Source organism: Macrobrachium nipponense, chromosome 1 (genome assembly GCF_015104395.2).
Source record: "Macrobrachium nipponense isolate FS-2020 chromosome 1, ASM1510439v2, whole genome shotgun sequence".
Taxonomy (NCBI): domain Eukaryota; kingdom Metazoa; phylum Arthropoda; class Malacostraca; order Decapoda; family Palaemonidae; genus Macrobrachium; species Macrobrachium nipponense.
The window spans coordinates 172,839,875-172,862,613 of record NC_087200.1 but is presented as its reverse complement, the minus strand read 5'-3'; the positions used below and the strand labels follow the sequence as shown (position 1 = coordinate 172,862,613).

The 22,739-nt window shown below is 37.9% G+C and overlaps 1 protein-coding gene across 1 annotated transcript in view; it reads right to left on the bottom strand.

Moving 5' to 3' along the window:
* LOC135219844 (KAT8 regulatory NSL complex subunit 2-like) overlaps window positions 1-22,739 on the bottom strand; it is a gene marked incomplete at its 3' end in the record, with an annotated part of 39,907 nt that overhangs the window by 16,078 nt on the left and 1,090 nt on the right. Inside the window, 2 exon segments of the mRNA XM_064256955.1 lie at window positions 205-344; window positions 9,709-9,874. Of these exon segments, the coding sequence (XP_064113025.1) occupies window positions 205-344; window positions 9,709-9,807 (239 nt within the window).

Sequence of the window (22,739 nt, the reverse complement as noted above, 5' to 3'; positions counted from 1 at the left end):
AAAATGCAAACAAAACGCCCAGGAAAAATCTCTCCTATAATAGTAACATATTTGAATTTTTCAATAAAACTGCAATACAGAAATGATTTACCCTATAAAGCAAAGCAGTCTCCTTCAATAATTTCTTTCATGACAAAATTTGATGAATCCGTAGTTTAAATATTTGAATTCTCTCTACAAAGCATGAATCTTTAGATAACATACCTTTCTTTTCTATCATTTGTAGGAGCAGCACGAAAACATCTTTTGCCTGTGCTAGTGAAGATGTAATTACATTGACGAAATGGTGCTCCCTTATCTTCAAGTATGTGTCTACTGCAGTACTCAAATCCCTCTAACCTTGTCTAGAAGAAATGTATGTAATTACAAAAAATTTAACATCATTAACAAGGCACTCCATCAGAAATGACTATTCGATTTTATTCACCATGGTTTAATCATAGACCATATCTGTAAAAATATATTGGACTTGTAAGGTTCACTCAAGGTAGTCATGATAATCTTAAAAATGAAGTTTTTATGTTAAAACAAAGTTTAATGTATACTTACCTGGCAGGTATATATATAGCTATATTCTCTGTTCCACCTGGCAGAAATTTTCAAAACTCGCGGCAACACTAGTAACCTATTAGTAGTTCAGGCAACCACCACCCCGTTACCGTGGCGCTAGCGCTAGGAACCGTTCCCAATTGGGCCAGATTTTCTCTGAACAACCCTGTCTCCTGAGGGGAGGAGGGTGGGAATTAAATTATATATACCTGCCAGGTTAAGTATACATTAAACTTTGTTTTAACATAAAAACTTCATTTTAATGTAGACACTTACCTGGCAGGTATATATATATAGCTGATTGACAACATTGGAGGTGGGTCAAAGACAGCAACATTATTAGAGTATAAAAATATTATTAAAATATTATTAAAACTCTAGGTTCCTTACCTGCTAAGGTAGCTGAGTTTCATAGGTCCTGCCTCTAGCCTGCTTAAACCTTAGGAGCTCTCAACAAGAAAGTGTCCTGTATGTTGAAGAAGCTAAGACTGGAAACTGACAACTGGACGTGACCAATGTGTTGACAGAACCGTACAGCCTCTTATGCCACGGCATTCAAGCTAGTAATAGATCATTTACCTGAACTACACACACACCATCACAAGATAATACTAACAAGACTGATAAAAGTACCGAACAATTTTCTCAGACGACCAAAAACACAAACACCATCACCTAATAAAATCAACTAGCTTAAAAGAAGGTTATGGAGGGGTAGTAACTCCTTTGCCCAATACTGTACCAGAGGACACGTATGGACCTAGCGTCTGACAATATCAAAGGTTGTCTGAATATCCCTAAGATAATGAGACGCAAATATTGAATTAGTTCTCCAATATGTGGATTCAATAATTTCCTTGAGGGCTAAATTCTTTTTAAAAGCTATTGAAGTCGCAACTGCCTGACTTCATGAGCCTTCACTTTCAAAATACCAAAGCTCTGCTCTTGACACAACATATGAGCTTCTCTAATCAACTCTCTCATGAAGACGGCTAGAGCGTTCTTCTCCATGGGTCTACTGGGGTCTTTAACTGAACACCACAGAGCATCAGAATTCCCACTGATATCTCTTGTTCTTTCCATATAAAAACGCAATGCTCTCACTGGGCAGAGAACTCTTTCTTGCTCGTGACCCACTAACTCAGACAGACCCAAAACTTCAAAGGATCTTGGCCAAGACCTTCTTGGAATGAACACACTGCGTTGCCATGTCTCCATCCCACCTTCTTCGATATGGCCTGAAGCTCACTAGCTCTTTTAGCGGTTGCCAAAGCTACTAAAAAGATAGTTTTCTTAGCAACATCTCTCAGAGAGGATTTCTCTAAAGGCTCGAATTTGCTAGAGGTTAAATACTTCAAGACCACATCGAGGTTCCAAGCAGGTGGCCTGCATTGGGGTTGTTTCTTGGTACCAAATGACCTAATCAGATCTCTAAGGTCTAAGTTATTCGAGATGTCTAGATCTCTGTGTCTAAACACTGAGGTTAGCATACTTTTTATAACCTTTGATTGTCGAAACTGACAAACCCAATTCCTTCCTCAAGTATAGAAGGAAATCTGCGATTTGGGTCACAGAGGTACTGGATGAAGACACTTTCCTGTTCTTACACCACTTCCGGAAATTCTCCCACTTCGACTGATATACTGTGATTGTGGAGGTTCTTCTGGCTCTAGCCACTGCACTGGCCACCTCTCTAGAATATTCCCCTCGCTCTGACAAGACTTTTGATAGTCTGAACGCAGTCAGACCCAGAGCGATGGGTATTCTTGTGAAACCTGTCGAAGTGGGGTTGTTTGAGTAAATCTACTCTTAGAGGAGAGTCCTTGGCGTATCTATTGTCCATTCCAGTACCTCTGTGAAAAACCAACTTTGGGCCGGCCAAAACGGGGCTATTAAGGTCATCCTCGTTCCTTGGCTTCCCTTCCCTGAACTTCTTCATAACTTTCCCCAGTACCTTGAACGGAGGAAAAGCGTACACATCTAAGTTTGTCCAATCCATCAGGAATGCGTCGACCGCCACTGCTTCCTGATCTGGAACCGGGAGAGCAATAGGTTGGTAACCTTTTTGTTCTGGCTGTCGCAAACAGAATCTAACTACCGGACGGCGGCCCCACCCCAACAACTTCCACAGGGCTATGGCAAACCTCCATGTGGCAAACGTCCACTCCGTCGAGAGAAGTTCTCCTCTTCTGCTCAACAGGTCCGCACTCACATTTTTCTCTCCTTGTATAAACCTGTGAGCAGCACGACGCTTTCCTTCTTCGCCCAAAGCAGAACTTCCTTTGCCAGCTTGTAAAGGGGAAAAGAATGAGTCCCTCCTTTTGTTTGCGGATGTATGCCAGAGAACCGTGGTGTTGTCCGAGGTTGATCTGCACTGTCTTGTCTCGAATCAACTCTCTGAAGTGCTTCAAGGCCAAGAAAATTGCCATCAGTTCCTTCCTGTTTATGTGCCAACTTGTTTCTTCCTTGCTCCAAAGTCCCGACACCTCTTGAGGGCCTAATGTCGCTCCCAACCCGCGTCCGACGCGTCGGAATACAAGATGAGGTCTGGGCTCTTCTGCTGAAGCGACATCCCTCTTGCTAACCTGCCTGGAGTTAGCCACCACTTTAATTCCTCCTTCACTTTGGCAGGAATTAGAAACTGGAAGGAATCTTGCAATTTTCTTGGCCATGAATCCTTCAGGAAAAACTGTAGAGGTCTCATGTTCAGTCTTCCTAAAGAAATGAACCTCTCTAGCGAAGAGTGTGCCAGTAGACTCATCCACTCTCTTGCTGAGCATCGGTCTTTCTTTAGAAAGTCCTGCACCTTCCGAATGCATAGGGCTTGCCTTTCGGGGGACGAAAAGCCGAAAAGTCACTGACGATATCTGAATCCCCAAATAAACTATCTGTTGTTGGGGATTCAATTGAGACTTTCCCATGTTTACCAGAAGACCTAGGTCTTTTGCTAAGTTCAATGTTTGATTCAAGTCCTCCAGACATTGACTTCTTGACTGGGATCTTATCAACCAGTCGTCCAGATAAAAAGACACTCTGATCCCTCTTAAATGCAACCATTCTCGCCACATTGGACATTCATCCTCGTGAACACTTGGGGGGCTGTGCAAAGGCCGAAGCACAGGGCCTTGAACTGAAAGACCCTGTCCTGAATCACAAACCTTAAATACTTCCTGCTTCCTGGATGAATCGGAATATGGAAGTATGCGTCTTGTAAGTCCAGGGTCACCATCCAGTCCCCTGGACGTACCGCTGCCAGTACTGAATCGTTCGTCTCCATAGTGAACTTGGTCTTTTCTACGAAAAGATTCAGTTGACTTACATCCAGAACTGGCCTCCAACCTCCCGAGGACTTTGCACAAAACCGGTTGTAAAATCCCGGAGATTCGTGATCCAGAACAGGCTCTATGGCTCCTTTCTCTAGCATGGAAGCTACTTGCTCCCACAGAGCCGCTTTCTTCACTAAATCGTTGTAATTTGCCCCGAGGGCTCTCGGAGATGTTGCGAGAGGAGGTCTCTTCAAGAAAGGAATCTTGTACCCTTCCCGAGCTACGTTGACAAGCCCAGGGATCTGCCTCATGTTCTGCCAAACTTCCCAAAAACCTTGAAGTCTGGCTCCCACTGTCGTCTGGAGGGACTGATATCTCATTCTTTAGAGGTGGTCTTGGCTCCTCTTTTAGTGGGTACTCTCTTACCCTTAAAGGCGGGTCGAGCGAATGTTCTGCCTCGAAAGGGCTGTTGCGAAGGCCTAGTTTCCTTTGGAGTTTTCTTAACCAACTTGGATGGTAAGAACTTCTTAACTGAAGACGAGAGAAGATCTTGAGTGGCCTTCTGAGAAAGGGAGAGAGCTATATCCCTAATCACCTCTGAAGGAAACAGCTGTTCGAAAGGGGAGAGAACAGCAACTCCGATTTCTGAGAGTTTGAAACCCCTTTTGAAGCGAAAGAACACAACAGCGAATCTCTTCTTTAGTACTCCTGCTGTGAACAAAGAAGCCAGTTCATTCGTTCCGTCTCTCAGAGCCTTGTCCATGCAGGACATAATGCCTCTTAGCTGCTTCTATATCCTGCGAATCTTCTTCTTCTAGGGAGTTCGCCAGTGCTCCCAAAGACCAATCTAGGAAATTGAAGACTTCGAAAGTCCTAAAAATCCCTTTAAAACGATGGTCAAAACTCGGACGAAGTCCACCAGACCTTAGCAGAACGTAACGCCTGTCTGCGTGAGCTGTTCTCTATACAGGAGAAGTCCCCCATGGGAGGAGGCAGGTACTCCCAGGCCTAGACTTTCTCCAGTAGCGTACCATACTCCTGACTTCGATGCTAACTTAGCTGGTGGAAAAGCAAAGAGTATTTTCCCGCTTCTTTCTTATCCTTCATCCAGTCATTAACACGTTGAAGGCCTTCTCGCCGAAATTAACAGAGTCATCTTAAGGAAAGAGGACTTCTTTGGAGTCCTAGTCTTGGAAAACTGCGATAAGGGAGATAAAGGAGCTGTCGGTTTGAATTCCCCTTCAAAAATAGAAAGAAGACGTGAAGTCAGAATCTTGTAATCTGAAGAAGGTTCCGTATTCTTTTCCTCAACTAATTCCAATTCCTCTTCTGCTGAAGAAATGTCTTGCAAATCACTGTCGTGTTGACGCTTCGCTGACGGAATAACGGTCCTGAGGCTAACGAAGAATCGGAGTCCTGCCGCCATGGCTCCTGCAGACATCCATCGTAGTACACATCTGCTTCCTGTTCGCCATGCGTCTTGCGTCCACAATTGATCCCGAGTCCTGACGTTTGCGTCCTGCTTCTTCCGAAACCATTTTCTTCTTCCTGCGTTCTGCGTCCTGAATAACCAAGCGATCGCCTGTCCTCGTAGCGCCAGTGCGTCCTGCGTCCTCGGCGAACGCGTCCTTGTCTTCCTCTTTAGAAGACTTAACGGGAAGGAAATTGTCCTTCCGCCTCGAAGATGCCTGCACAGGCGCATCCCAAGACTTCACAAGAATGCCAGCTTAGACTTGCATTTCCCTTAAGAAAAAACCTTCGTACTATCTTCCTGAATGGGTAGAGGACGAAGGAGGAAGATTATGAGCGGGACTGCGACGTAACGGAGAGCGATCTTGTACTCTACCGACGGAGAGAGACGAGGGGAAGGGAAGACAAACAAGAAGATGGAGGAGAGTCTCTCATCGAAATCCAAGGACGAGAAGGCCGTACTAAGTCCTCTTTAGCACGAAAAATCCTCTTCCTCTTGATCGGAACTGCGTCCCCGTCTTCCGAGGAGGACAACACCTCAGGACTACTCCAAGCCTCACGATCTTGAGCATGTCTCTCGAGAGCGGTCGATGTCCTGAAAGTCCTCTTGAGGGGGCGAGACACAACTGCATACCGACGTTCCCGCTCGGAAGTCGAACCATCCGAGGACGCACACTTCCCAGTTACGCCTTTTCTGTGGCGAACTGCAACAGCCTGGGAACTTGCAACAGGACTGTACGAAGGACGCCTGACCGCGACAAAACCTCTCTCGCCTCCCTTCGACTGTCGACATGCCTTCTCCCTTGGGTCTGGGAGCTTGACAGAGGTCTAGGTCTAGGAGCACGAGAGACGATCAGACGCCCCCTCCACTACACTTTCAACTGACATCAAAAGCACTAACTTTATCCGGTAAGTCGCTGTATCTGGTCGCCATGGACGCAAGGGCAGCGAAACACCTTCACAATCGTGTATCGTTCGCCTCCTCCGATACCAGCAGCGCAGGAGATACCTGGGGAGAAGGAACTACCAATTCTACGTTAGAAGGAGCTGGAGAGGAAATACATTCACTCCTTTTGCTAGAAGAATTAGACTTCTCACTACGAGAAACAGATCTCCTTACACGATCTTCTCAAGCCTTTCAACATATTTCATAAATATCTTCCATTCCTTCTCTGATAAATTCTCACATTCAAACACCTATTCTCCAAGTACACACATCTCTCTACACTTCTTACAAATGGTATGAGGGTCGACCGAAGCTTTCGGCAACCTTACCTTACACCCCTCTTTTACACAAACTCTAAACATACTTCCAGTATCAGACATCTTTAAAGAACAATCCAAAGCGAATGCCAAGCTAACGTTTCCGAGTACAATACCAAAGATCCATGAAAAGTCAGCAACGAGAATGAAAATCCTAGCAGGGAACCACCAACAATGTTGCCGGTTCGGCTGGCAGAGAAAATCTGGCCCAATTGGGAACGGTTCCTAGCGCTAGCGCCACGGTAACGGGGTGGTGGTTGCCTGAACTACTAATAGGTTACTAGCGTTTGCCGCGAGTTTTGAAAATTTCTGCCAGGTGGAACAGAGAATATAGCTATATATATACCTGCCAGGTAAGTGTCATACATTAAAATAAACAATTACAATATGATGTTTGAGAATTTGAGAATGAAAATAAATTTGGAAAATTACTAGAAAAATTTATACTATTACAGTACTCTAAAATCATAGGTCATACTGTTAGAATAATAAGACATATCAATGGTGAATAACAATTGAAGCAGGAAGGAGTTGAATAAATTGACAGTTAACCATCTGAGATGGGGGAGGGTTGTGAAAACTGTCTATGGCAAATACATACTGTAACCATTAAAAGTCATTGTAATATTTTCATCTCACTGTAAATACATTGCTCATGACAATCCTGTCTGTTCATGGCATTATTTTGTAGGATATTAGTATACTTTATTGTAATGTGCTAAAAAGTTGAAACACAAATAAATGCTGAAATGACTATCTAAACTTTGCTGGAAATTTCCTGCAGATGCTGCATGGAAGTTAGGTTATTATGTAAAGCCTCATATATCTGTAACAGTTATAAAATCAGTACAATCTGTCTAAGGTAATTTATCCTTCGTTTAATAGAATGCTGTCAGCTTCTGCCAAGGATTCATCTCTTTAATAAAGAGTGCCTTGTGTTGGTAAGTTTTTATTTCCTAACATCAGCAGTTATGACTTGGATCATCAATGGATGGGCTCTTATTTGTCAATTTTTAATAAGGTAGTATATGCTGAACAGCAGCACCAACGGGCAGTGAATGTGCTTTGCTGCTGAACTTCTCAGTTTCAGGGGGCCCTTTACTATTCCTAACACCATTGAACTGTGGAACAGTCTCCCTGAAGACCTTGTGCAATCAGAACCTAATAGCTCAAGCAAAGATGCAATGCATTGCTACCTAAAACTACTTTCCTAGTATTTTAATAATTTACTCGTTTATTAACTTGTCCATCTATTTTTCTTTTCTAACATCCGATTTCTTTGTAGTTTTCCTATTACCTTGTTACTCCTTTCAAATGAACACCATATACTTTGGAAGCTTGAATTTCAAGTCAACAGCCCCTGTGGACTTGTTTCATATGATTCATCATCCGAAGAATAATACATGATAATAATAATAATTTTCTTCAAGGCTGATATGTCTTAAGAACTGACCAATGTAAACAATCTGGATAAGGAGAAAGGCAATACATTGTTTCCTCCGTATTCTAAGGGGGATAGGTAACAGACCCTCCCGCAAATAACTAGAACCCACGAATAGTTTAAACCCCTACAATAATGGTTAAAACTGCCTATTTTGTAAAAAAAAAAAAAAAAAAAAAAAAAAAAAAAAAAAAAAAAAAAAAAAAAAAAATTCTCATACGTACAATAATACTGCGAATAGGCGAATTTTCTGTGAATAACAGAGGTATGTGTTCGTGAGAGAAATCCCTGAATGAATACGTGATTCCGCAAATCCAGAGTTGGTGAATACTAGGGGTTCACCGTAGTGGACCCCTCGTATTCATGTTCTTGAGATTCACAGACTTACGAATCCATAGATTTCTCTATGTACCATATCTACCCATTATTCGCAGTATTTTTATATGAGAAATATCCACAAATTACTGTATTTTCATATTAATTTCAAAATTAAGAGCACTTTTTTGATAAAACTTAAAAAACTAGATAAACCATTTTTGGTGAGTTTTTCTTGAGGTTGAATTAACAACATAGGCAGTTCTTAGCATTTTTAAAGAGGTTTTAAGTATTTGCAATTCTAGTTATTTGCTAGAACACATTCCCGCAAATACAGTGGTCCAATGTAGTTCTGAATATAGTAAAAGTTCTATTTTGGTACATACAGGTGAAAGATAAACATGGCGGGATTATCTGTAGAGTTTCAGGCTGTCGGCATATACACCATTTTTAGGCAATAGTTAAGCATGGCATGTTTATCCATAGTGTTTCTAGCTGTCAGCATATATGTCATTCTCAAGCAGGAAAGAATCTAAAGAGTATTGTTCTCAACTGGTAGAGAATCTTCATAGTTTTTTAAAGGCATCAACATTTTTGGCCATACCTTTGGTCTACCTTCAAGATGTGTCGGTTCATTAACGGTGGATATAAACTTTCAGTGCAGCACCGGAATGGATCTACCGCCTTAAGTCAAAGAAACACTACCTTTGCTTTTCAATTTCACCACAGTCCTAGAACTGGTGTCAAGACACTCCCTGCTCACCTTATTCTTTACCATAACCCACCCAAAACGGCTTGTAAATTTGCACTCATAATTCCTCCACAACCCTCTGGTGGGGATGGAACTGAACATCAGGTAATCTCATTCCTGTGAAATCATTTCACTTTAAAGACATACCAGAGAACATGATTTAAAAAAGTGTGATCATGGACATGGTGAAGATGATTGAAGTGCAGTTAAATGAGAGATCACTTTATGCTTGTAAACATGAAATTCATTTGTCAGAACATTTGGCTTTAAAATGAGACCAAAACCATAATTCTCAAAGAAAAATCAGTACAACGATAATAAAACTAGCCTCTTAAGCAGTTAGCCTGCGCAATGTGTTTTACCACATTCAAGTTTTGGACACTCCCAATAGTAAGTCAAAAAAGTTATCATTTCTCCTACCACTAAGGCTACCAATGGGTTAAATTTCAAAACTTTTCATCTGGATAAGCTATTTTAGACAAAGAAAATGCCAAAAACAGGAAAATATGCAATGAAACCATTGTGTATTCCAATGTAATTTTGCTAACAAAGCAATACGTATATGTGTACCACATCTTGCAACACCCGATTACATGTACGTATTAATTTTTTTTCACTAAAATTTCAAGGAAACATCACACTAATATACTTACCAGAGAGCAATTATAGCTAGAATATGAACAAGGGGCTTCTAACGCTGGTCTTGTGAGGGTACGAACAGTCTTAACAACGCGTCCACTTCTAACAGACATCTTGGTGAATTATATAAACTACCACCAAAGAAAATGCCAACTGCAATACCTCAGATGTTGCATCAATCTGGAAAAAAATTAAAATTGCATTCTTAATGTAGTTACATATACAAAGAGCACACATTTCTATAGGATTATAATTGATCGCTACCATTATTGGAATTATACTACAATTAGTGTAGCCTACGATACTTTTAGTTCCCAAGGAGAAACTCAGTTAATTATTCATACCTTAATGATACATATAAAACTTGTAAATTTGCTCACTTTAATTATCCTGTTTTGTCAAAGCAAGCCATTTTTAAATTAACAACTTTCACATTACTGCAATATACTAAAAAGCAAGAAATACAAAAAATGCTCATTTCTGGGCTTGGCCGTGTCGCTCCCTCGCCCCAGAAACCATACAGACGCCTTTTATAAAGGTGAGCGAGCCAGAATATTCTGGCATTTCCAAATTAGCGGTTCTCTGGTATTATAACAATATTTTACCATAGAAATAGTGCTAAAGGAACCTATTTCACTGGGCGACACGGGCCCTTCGCCCAGAAATAGATTTTCCCTATGCCAAAATCCCTTTTATAGGCATGACTCTGGTGGTCAGTAGTTCTATTCTCGGCCTGGCCAACGTGGAACCAGAGGAATTTATTTCTAGTGATAGAAATTAATTTCTCAATATAATGTGCTTCGGATCCCACAATAAGCTGTAGACCCTGTTGCTAGGTAACTACGTAATTGGTTCCTAGCTACGTAAACATATCTAATCCTTCGGGGCAGCCCTAGGAGAGCTGTTAATCAGCTCAGTGGTCTGGTAAAACTAAGAAATATTTTTAACTTAGGCATGACTCAACATCAAAAGAAGACTCAAGATGTTGAATTTTTAATCAAATTACAAAATACTGCAGTGCTGAAGATAAGCATGTAAGCACTACAAAAACAGGTACCTAATCCCTTAGAAAGTGTTCTTAGCCCAGGGGAAAAACAGTATTTTCCCACCTGGCAGGTGGCAGTGCCATTAGCACACCTATACTACAAACATGAACCCTAGTAAAGCATGGGATATCTCTACAAAAACTTTATCATCCATATCACACAACTATTAATTCTCCATTGAGCACAGAACAGAAACCGCAGTTCAGAAAGGAAGACGATTCACTTTGTGAATTTATTATCACCCACACTTTTCTGGCTTTGTGATCAGATAATTTGGGAAGGCAGCCTGCCTATGGTGCACTTTCTTTCACCTCATTCTATCAGAGGAACAATACCTTTAGTCCTTTGATACCTTACCCTTGGGGTTGGTGGCTGCTTAATAGAGTGTATAAGTTCCCAAGTACCAGTTGGACAGAGAAGTATCTGATCTGCATACCCAAAGCCTATTGTACGTCTGGGGGTGTGGCATATGAATGGAATGGGATTTAGGTTTGCAGTCAAGCACTGGAATCCAAGGGATTACTCAGCGCTATAATGAATTTGATTTGAGATGAATATTTATAGTGATAAATTTATAAATTAACAAATAAAATAATGTAATGATTTTAAAACTATGGTAAAAACTGATATCCCCATACAAATTAACGTTGCATTTCGAGTATGCATATAACCTTTACAGTGTGCAAACAAGGATAAAAAAAAATTCATGCCATATATATATATATATATATAATATATATATATTATATATATATATATCTATATAGTATAGTATATATAGAGATATATATATATTATATAATATATATATATAGATACATCATATATATAATATATATATATATATATATATATATATATATATATATATATATATACATACACTGTATACAATAGACAGTAGTGTCTTAGGTTACGAAATCAATCCATTCCGAAGCGGCCTTCGTAACCTGATTTTTTTGTATCCAAAACTACTTTTACATGTAAATTCCCTAATTTGTTCCAAGCCCTACAAAACCCCACAGTAAATTTTATATTAAGCTAAATTGACCAATAAACAATGAAATACAACAATTAGGACCATTCAATACCTAACCGTTACTGTACCTGTAAATAAAGTGTATTAGTGTACAGGGTACAAGAAATACTGTACGTACATAAGTAGTAAAATGTGGAACCTTACCTTTCGAGAGGTGATGTCCGAAAGTGGTGACAGAGGAGGAGGACAAACGGCAGAAAACATGAACACTTGACTTTACGAAACATTAAAAAATGGCAGAAAACATTAGCACTAAACTTTACAACACACATTAACAAATGGCAGAAAACATTGACATTTCTTGATTATCTCCATAGAAAGCATCCTCCTCTTTCCGTGAACTTCAGCAACATTCTTGGGACCCACGGCTGATAACATAAGTAATTAAGTTCACACACAACAAGATAAAGTAACTTACAGTACAACGAAAGCGAAATCACTAACAAGAATTAATGTTAACGAAAGAGATCTACGTGAATGAACGAATTCCTCGTGTGTACGATAACGCTGCAGAAACGAAATGGTCGAGGAACTCCCTTACGTAGATGCATGATGGGATAGATGCTGACCAATAGGAGAGTAGGATCTTATGGCAGTAACTAGCATCAGGAACCAATGGGAGAGTGGGAGGATGGTGATGAGTCTACCGAGTTGGCGGCACACAAGTTTTAAAATTTTTCTCAGCGGCCCGGACGAATCTTGGACTTTACAGTACACCCTTTCGCAACCGGAATTATTTTCGTACACAGAAGCAAAAAAACCTTTGTCTTTGCCTTCGTAACCTGGATTTTTCGTACGTAGGGACTTAAGTATGTAGGGGTATGACTGTACTGTATCATACATATACGAGATGTATGTTGAAGCCCTGAGTTTCAAGAAATTAGTAAAATTAAATAAGTACAATATTTTATTTTTCTTGTTCTCTATTGTTACTTGCATGGCAAACAGTCTTGTCAAATGCCACTTAATTTTGGAGTAAATGATAAACCTCGTGCAGCCACACATGTAACTATATATATCATATATACATATGCATACATACATATATGTACTACATATAAAAATGCTTATACATACATGGAAATGCAAGTGTATATACTATACTTGGCACTCTACCAAGAGGTCAATATTAAATTTCATTAAAAAGGTTAATGTTTCTGAGGAATCCAACTATGTTATTAACAGCAACATCTGGACCAAGCAGTTCTGCTACCTATATCCCTGCCCTTTAACCCATGTCTCCGCCATGCTGCAGAATACCTATGGCAATGTAATATAATGTGTTCCACAGTAAGAGGAGTCACACTACATAGACTTGTGTACGTAGTTACCCCTCTAAAAGGAACCAGTGAGTCAATCAAATATGACCAATTCTCAGATGACATAATACAGTTTCTACCCTATGGTTTTGTTGGAATCCAGATGGCTAACGCTCAATAATTTTTATTGTTGGCCAGAAGGGGAGATGAATAACATGCTTGCCATTTGTTTTTGATATATGAACAAATAGTCCATTCCATGTCCGTAGCAGGAATATGTTGGAAGAGAATGTCATCGTTAGTAAGGACATCTCTTACTTCATTGTCAGCAAGTTTGTTACCAGCAATACCTACATGGGCAGGGACCAGCAAAAATGGATTACATAATTTGAATTCGGAAGCAAGCCTATACAACCATTCTTGAATATATTGAATAATTTTATTTTTGGAGTTATATTACTTAATGACAATGAGTTTACTATAAGAATCGGAGTACTATATGGTGAGATTATTACCCTGTATATATTGGAAACAATCTCAAGAGATTTAGCTAATGCAGTTATTAATTCATCTATACAAACTGAAGCATTATTAGACAGTGCCCACATATGCGCTACTACCATGAACAGCAGCACAACCAACACCACTTGATGTCTTTGATCCATCAGTGAATAGTTGAACAGAACCCCAATGTATCTGGTCATGATCAAGAAAATGAGCCTTCACTTCCTGAACATTAACCAATTTTTTAACCACAGCTTTTTGACAGACTATTGGTTCTGGGGTTAACTAAGGAGGCAACTTAGAGCAACATATTGCCTTAATTTTTTGGTCTTTAATAGAGACACTGTCTACTGCAGCATTAAATCTTACATGAAAAGGCTTGGATGCTCTAGCATTTGCAAACTGATGTGGATCGTTTTGGTTAAGAATAGACACTGCATTGCTTTTTGGGGAACCTCTCAAATAATTTGATCACATATATTGTGATCCCAGTTACTCTCGGCATAAGTGTAGAGGGAGCTCTTCAGTGTCAGTATATAAACTTTCAACTGGCAATGTCTTGCATACACCAGAGCATATTCCTTGACCAGTATGATGAACTACATCGAACTCCTTGAGTTTGCTTGCACTTGCTGAAGAGCAGACTTGACAACCAAACCCATGCTTAGATTTACAGAATGAGTCATATAACCGTAAAAGTGACCTCTGATCAGCACTCCCAGTTAAAATGCGAGACTGCTTTTAAAATGTTAAAAGCAGTCTCTACCTTAATTTTCAGAATCAATCAGACTGGCCCATATTTGGGATGGTTTCCTTTGACTGCTTCTAGTTAAACGAATGCCGCAGTTTTGCAAGGGGAGAATCAAAAGCCACTGTCATCCGCCCATCTGCTGATTGTATTAACTGACTTTCACAAGAAATAACACGCTGCAATAGCATCATAACTAGTGACATGAATAGTAAGGTCATCTACAAACAAAGCTTGTAGAAAGATGTGGTTTCTTAGCTTTTTTTTTTAGCCTGAGAGGTTTGGTTAAACAATCTTTTATCCTATCCTATCCATGGTTTCTTAATGGGAACAACAATTACAATCTTCAAAGAAGGGGGAGGAATACCAGTTTCCAATATCTTTTTAAGGTTTTAAAGAGATAAGATTTAGCTGTACCTTGAAGATTTTTATAATGCTATAAAGAATGTTATCATTCCCGGGGGATGCTGATTCAGATGATGATAAGCGCCTGCCTTAATTCCCTAAAAGTTAACTTGGAATCATAAAATTCATCATTTCCAGAACTTAAACGAAGGGAAATGGTTGAATTCCTAATATTCTGGAAGAAATGCTCACCCAGTTTTTCAGTAATTTCATTAGGCTTGGTGACAAGGTTTCCATTGATTTTCAGATAATGTGTTGATGTTGGAACATATTTGCTGCTTAGTTTTCTAATCTTTTCCAGATCAACCCGGTTGGGGTCTTAAAATTTATGCCATTTATATACTATAAAAAAAAAGCCAGGACTCTCTTTTTACTTTTTAAAAATATTTCCTCTGTTTTGCCATCGCTCATTGTTGGTAAAAAGATTTTGCTGTTGCAGACTGACTGGATTTATAATGCCAATAAAATTTCCTGGTAATTTTCCTCAAAACACAACAGGTTTTATCCCAACATGGAACAGCAGGTCTGCATGGTTTCCCTTTGGTCTTTGGTATAGTGTTTTCAGCACTATTCAATATTTCAGGGGCAAAGTACTGACAAGCCTCTATATGGAACTTAAAGGACTCAAATTCCTGGGATAGGTTAATACCTTCTTGAAATTTGACTCAATCTGCTTCCCTTTCCTTCCATTTACCATAAAAATTTACGGGCGCATTTCTTACAAACTTTAGATTAATGGGAAAGTGGTCACTATCATGTAGTATACCTAAATTCATCTACAGTCCCATTAAAATCCATATAAGAGTGAAGAGGAGCAAATAGTACTCTAAGTCTACAGCAGATGAATCACCTGTGTAGACTTTATGATACTATGTCATAGTACCATCATTAAAAAGTTTAAGATTATTATAATCAATTTCATCAGTGATCCTGCCCTCAACAGTTAAAAGTCAAACTCAGCCTTTTTGGCCACTAAGGCACTGGCCTTGTTTACCCTGGATTTTCCACACTGTTGCCACTTCTCCCAAGATAGGTACTTCCGCCTTTTGCTTACTTTGGTGGCTTTGGCTGTGTCCGCCATTGGCGCCTTTTCATCTAAGAAGTACCAATTAACTTAATTATTTCCATAGTCTGAGTGTGCAGGTGGGGGCAACGAGAAGTGGGAGATGTTTACATGGTGGGTCCTTGACACGGAATGACCTTGTTGGGTGGCAACGGAGCACTAACCCAGCACAGAGACACTAACCCAGCACAGAGGTGGTGTCAAATCTGAGGAAAACATTTTAGTAACATTCATTTTCCCATCAAAAACTTAGTCATTCTTAAACATATGAAGTCTTATTATGAAACAGAGTAATTACCATATATTTAGTTAGTATAAAAAATATCAGAGACATTTCTTCATCACTGCGTATTTAGAGAACTGTGGCAACTGTGCGGCCAACGCCTTAGTGGCCAAAAAGGCTGAGTTTGACTAACTGTTGAGACACTGGAGGATACCAGTTACCTTTCTTCATAGTTTGCCTATGTGCATATTAAAAATCATGCTACGATCCCTAAAAACACCAAGGTTTTTAACCGTCTGTGAAGGGACAACAGTCACAGAATTGAATTTTATATTGGTGTTCCCCAGGATGTGAGAGATATACTGGCTTGATCTGAAAAAAATTGAGATTTATATTGGTCAAGTAAGTGGCCCGTGGTATTAAACTGTTTTGTTGTCGATATATTTTAGACTATCAAATCATCAAAGTTTTCAAGTCCCCAGTCTGCAAAAAACCTGGGTATCATCAACATAAATAATGAGACCATCTCACTTATATCTTGGTAGATCACTGATAAAGATGTTGAACAGCAATGGTCCAGAACTGACCACTGGGGTACAACAAAATATATCTTCTTATGAGTGGATATGAATGAGCCAATACAAAACATGGTTGAAACAGGATTTAGAATTTGGTGAAGAAACTATCAAACATTTTGGACAGATCTAATAATAAAAGGAGTTAAAAACTTTTTTATGATTTTTTCTTGTATTTTTTTGGTAATCTTAAGCAGAAAAGATTCCATTGAAAGGTTAGGTCTAAAACCATGAAATGGTTTGACTCAAGGAAAGCCATGTTGAATGGCAATTATTTCCTTGTTTATTTTACAGATGACAGGTAAATGAAATGTGGGTCTATCATTTCCAATTTTCAGTATACATACGTATCTCCACTTTTGAAAAAGGAAATTACATAAGGATGTTTCCTTGGGTCAGATTAGTTACATATAACAATGAGCTGCTGACAAGGCTACAAGAAGAATGCAGAATTAAGTTGTTGAGCACAACAATACGACATAAAATTCAAGAGTTGACTATAAACAAAGTAGAAAATTGTAACAGGCAGTCAGTAAAAAAAAAAAAAAAAAAATCCTATTACCAAAAATTTATTTAACATCATCTATGTTCTTCAGAGCATATTTTCAGGAAATTTTTAGTTGGGAGGCATAATTTTATTGATGACATTTCATGACCCTCTCGCATTACCCTTATACAGTGGTACCTCGAGATACGAAATTAATCCGTTCCGAGACGGCCTTCGTATCAAGAGTTTTTCGTATCTTGGAACACATTTAACATGTAAAATGGCTAATCCGTTCCAAGCCCTCCAAAAACACCCCAGTAAATTATATTTCCAGGCCTAAAACACATGTTCTTGGGTTACGATGGAAGAAATATGACTCCAAAAAGGCAAAATACTGTACATACTTGAGATTATTCAACTGCATATAATGTTCAACCCCATTTTTACTGCATATATTAGGACTTTGGCATATGTCCCTTAGCAATAAGCCTAGCCTATGTTAGCGGTTGCTACTGTAGCCTAGTCTATGATTCTGACATCTAAACCTAAGAGCTAAAAGCTTAGAATATGCCAATAAAATGTATAAATAATCAGTATGTACTCATTTCAAATAATTATTAATTAATCTTTAACTATAATACACAAACAAACAAAAAACAAACCTTTCAATCGATTATTTACATTCAAATCTTACCCGTCTTACGAGTATGGAACGAGCGCCAAGCAATCATTTTTCCTAGCACACAGTAAGCCATAAATTGTCATTAGTATCTCTCTTCAACTAATGAAACCACCAAACAGTATAATAACCATTCATTTCTATTCTTTATTCTATCTTTACCTAACGGAGATACCGAGTTATGACAGCTATAATGAAACATCGTAATACGTATACGTAACGTAATAATAAAACAGAAGAAGAATTCTAAAAAATGTGTATTTGTTGGCAGTCTGATTTATTTTTTATTTTATGATATCTAATTCACATTTTTTTAATTAAATGTATTGCATGTACTCATTTCAAATAATTATTAAGTAACCATTAACTATAACAAACAAACAAAAAAAAGCTTCCAAACGTCTGTTTACATCCAGCACTTATGAGTATCGAACGATCGCCAAGCAATCACTTTTACACAGTAAGCCATAAATTTTCATTCTCTCTCTTCAACTAGTACTGAAACTACCAAACAGTATAATGACCATTCATTTCTATTCTTTATTCTATCTTTACCTAATGTGATTAAATGTATTGCATGAATACTAAGTTTTTCAATTTACAGCAACCTTTTACCAATAGAATACTTAAAGCACAAGGGGTAGATGCTGACCAATAGGAGAGCAGGACCTTATGGGGTGACTAGCATCAGGAACCAATGGGAGAGCGGGAGGATGGTGGCGAGTTTACTCAGTTGGCAGCGCGGGAGTTTTAAATTTGTTCTCGGTGGTCCGGGAAAATCTCGGGACTTTATAGCAACAACCTTTCGTATCTTGAAAACTTTTCGTATGTAGAGCAGTAAAATTTTTCGTATTGGCTTTCGTAACTTGGATTTTTCGTAAGTTGAGCCTTTCGTATCTCGAAGTACTACTGTATTGAAAGAATTCTTCCTTGTCATGGTTTTTTCTAATTAAGACATCATTATCTTAATTTTATCTTGCCCCTTTTGGAATTATTTTCCATTGGGGCCTACTCTAATGTATTATATTCTTTTGTCAATTAGCCTCTAACTCTTCTGGCACCTTTAATTGCAGTGTCAATCCAAGGACAGAAGGGCTTCTCAGTACGTACTGCATTTTGTAATAAATGGTACAGTAGAGTGGAACTTTGTTAAAAGTATGAACCTAATACTATGTATACATCATCTGTGTGTAAAATAGTATTAAAGGACAGTCACCGCTTAAAAGGAATTCACAATGGCAATTCTGGGAGTAATTCTCAAGGGAGCGTCTTAAAAGCTGAAAAGTCCTTTTCTTTTTTTTATAATAGTGTAATAGTACTATACTAATTTTTGGTGTTGAAGAGACCTGTGTACAACTAAAACCAAAGATCTACGGGCTTTACATTGCTGATATCTTCGTTATGGAAATAGAAGCTGACAACGCTATGAAAATAGTGGCTGCCTTAAAAAGAAACTGTACGTACTTAACTTCACCACAGAGCATAGCCAGCAGAAGACTTTGCATTTGCTGGATGTCCTAGTTAAACAATGGGAAGGACAATTAAGACTACAGTATTCACAAAAACAACGAACATTGGCCATTGCTTGAATGCCCAGAAGCTTACAAAAAGTCCGTAGCGAGTGCTTATGTCAATGAGCACTTGCTCGCTTCACTTCTTGTTAGATGTGAACGATGAACTGGACAGAATTTGACAGTTATTAACTAACAACGGATATGATGATTGTATCATGCAATTAAAAAGAAATTGGAAGAATTCTACCAAACAAGCAGAAGAGAACCTCCTTGTCACTCATCGTCACCTGCATTATGGGATTGCTTACAAGGAGGAATGGTGCAGCCTGCGGGGAATCACTAGTGGCCCTAATGATGAAAAAACAGTAGTGCTCCAGTAGGACCAAAGGAAATGTGTACAAATGTAGTGTAAAAATTCGTATGTCTGGAGATGCTAGTGTAAATCTCACAGCAATACTTACTTTGGACACGCTACTAAGACCCATTGGAGGTGAATGGTGGCCCACTGAAACCAAGGGGCCATACGCTAGAACTTCACTGATTTACACGATAGGAAGCCATGCCTACAAGAACTAATCAAAGGCATTCTTCCAGCAGAAAGAGGACTGCGTGAGTGAAGACACATCAGACATTGGCCCCCTTAAAGCTAGACATGGGGAACCTGTCAGGAAATCAAGAGCACCCAGGGAAACACAAATAACACCTTGTAATAATTTTATCAGACAAACCAGTGGATAGTGCTATGACAGCGGCTTTGGGATATGGGTTAAGCTTTGGTGTGTCCAATGGTAATCTGGACTATGTCAACATTTCAAAATCATTGTTATTTGGAAAAATTTAATCGTAATCTATGTTCTGAGGATATCAATATTTGTTAGGGTATTGTGTATGATGCTACAGTACAAGTAATAAAGGCAGATAAGTCTAATGCAGTGGTAATAATAAATAAAAGTGACTATGTAAGTAAAATAATGGCATTGCTAAATGATACTGATACTTACATGGAACCGAGGTCTGATCCTACACCGATGTGAACTCCCATTTTAATAGACAAATTAATCCTTTCCAAAGGGTTTGAAACCATTTAATTAAACAGTTTACATAGCAATGCACCTCCCTACCTTATATGTATGGATTAGTCAAGACTCACAAAATCAATAACTCTATCAAACCAATCATTAGTTCAGTGGGCTCAGTTACGTATAATTTATCTAAATGGCTTGAATGTAAATGTTGATTTTATAAACAAATTGAATAGTTTAAATTTGTATTTTGATTTTAATATGGTTAGTTTTGATGTCTCTATTTACAAAAGTGCCTGTAGATGATTTACTTGAAATTTCGGAAGATGAATTAGAACATCATGATATTCCCTGAACTGTATGAAGCAAACCTCATTAGTTTCATAAGGTTATGTATCAAAGATAGTAAAATTTGTCTTAATGGGGAATTTTTTGCACAAAATTTGGCATGGCTATGAGTTATCCCTTATCTCCTGTCCTTTGCAATATTTATATGGAATTTTTTTTAAATTTACTGTAGAGGAAGAAGGATTTTCTTGATGTAACTGTCCATAGAAATCATAATTTCACCTTTTCAGTCTTTCAGAAATCAACTAACATTGCCTCTTTTGTTCATTACTAATCCAATCACCATCAAAATGTTAAATTCTCTTTTTTCTGAGATGTTCCTAAGGGCTCTACGTGTCTGTAGCCCGCAGTTTATTGACGTGGAGATTAAAACTTTTTATAATATTGCATTAAAACTTAAAATACCCAAGGACTTTTGTAGATATGGCATGGAAAAGAGCTACAAAAACATTTTATTTAACTAATGACAAACTTGAATTTAGTAGCACAACATTCTAAAATTACCTTATGATGAAAGGTCTTTAGCAATTCCTAGAATTTTAAAGCTTAACATAAATGTATTCAGTAATATTAATGTCAAGAGTTTAGTAATAAAAAATTCTCCTAAAGATCTTCCAGGCTGCATATATGAAATTCCTTGCAAAAAGTGTGAAAGTTGATTCTGGACAAAACGGTATATAAATCTCTTTAAAGTCTCAAACAGCACAATATTCTGTGAGAACTGGGTAAATATCAAATGCATTAATTGTACATACCTATGAGAGATTTAGATCATCCTATTAATTGGAGTCAAGCAAGAGCCTTAATCCCACGTAATAACACAGTTAAAAGGAATATCACCGAATTTAGTTTCAAGTCAAATAATGGAAATTTTCTAATTTAAGTCCTTCATAATGAAAAAAGTTGTAGATAAATACAAGCAACAAAATTACTATACGTACTCAGTTTTTACATGTTTGGGACTATGCGGATACCTTGTAGTTTCTGTTAGGGTTAAATCTATATTTACGTTTGTGACCATGTGATATCCGATAATCCTGGATAATTTCTAATTTTTTTTACCCTTTTTGACAGAATTAACCATCTGGTATTCTTGACCTTGTTGTTTACCTGATAACTTTCTCTCCAATTGCATTTCATTCGTTCCTTGACAATGTCTTACTAAAGACGAAAGCGCTTGGATTTCCGACTATCATTTTCCTGTGGTAATTTGCTTTATTTAATGAAGTTATGTGCATCTACTGTAATTTTTTAAGCATATTATATATGTATAAATAGATATATATATATATTTATATATATATATTCTTCCTAGCCAGTTCCCATTTTTATATGGGGTTGCCGCTACATATTATCGTAACCATTGCTGATTCTACTGGGCTTATGGATGATTTTTTTTTTTTTTTTTTTGCAATTTCAAATCCATATTACAAATGAAAGTATGTCATCCATAAGCCCATTAGAGTCAGCAATGATATATAGATTTTATATGGTATGTATGTGTATATAGCTATTATATATATATATATACTAATCATTGCTGATTCTGAGCTTATGGATGATACATTTTTTGCAATTTCAATCTGTTCCTATTCAGCCTCCCCACTGCATGATTTGCAATAGCCTATACTATATATATCATATATATTAATATGTATATACTATGTATATGTATATATATATATATATAGATAAAATAGCTATATGCATATTTTTGCATAGTAGTTGTACCTATTATGTATATGTTAGTGCATATACCACACACACACCCACAAATGCATATATATATATATATATATACATATATATATGTATATATATGAGTGTGTATATATATATATATATATATATATATATAATCTAATAAAAGGAGCCCATAAAACACCAAAATGTAGAGAGAATAGTACTATATTTCAGAGGACTGCTGTCTCTCTCTTCAGCAGAGTCTCTGAAATATAGTACTTTTCTCTCTACATTTTGGTGTTTTTTATGGGCTCCTTTTATTAGATGGAATTCTGTTGTTACAGAACACTTTTACCAGTCTATAGGTATATATAAAATGTAGTAAAACTTACAACTGAATGTACATTACAAACATAGGTACCTATGCATTGGCTAAATAATTAGGCTCTA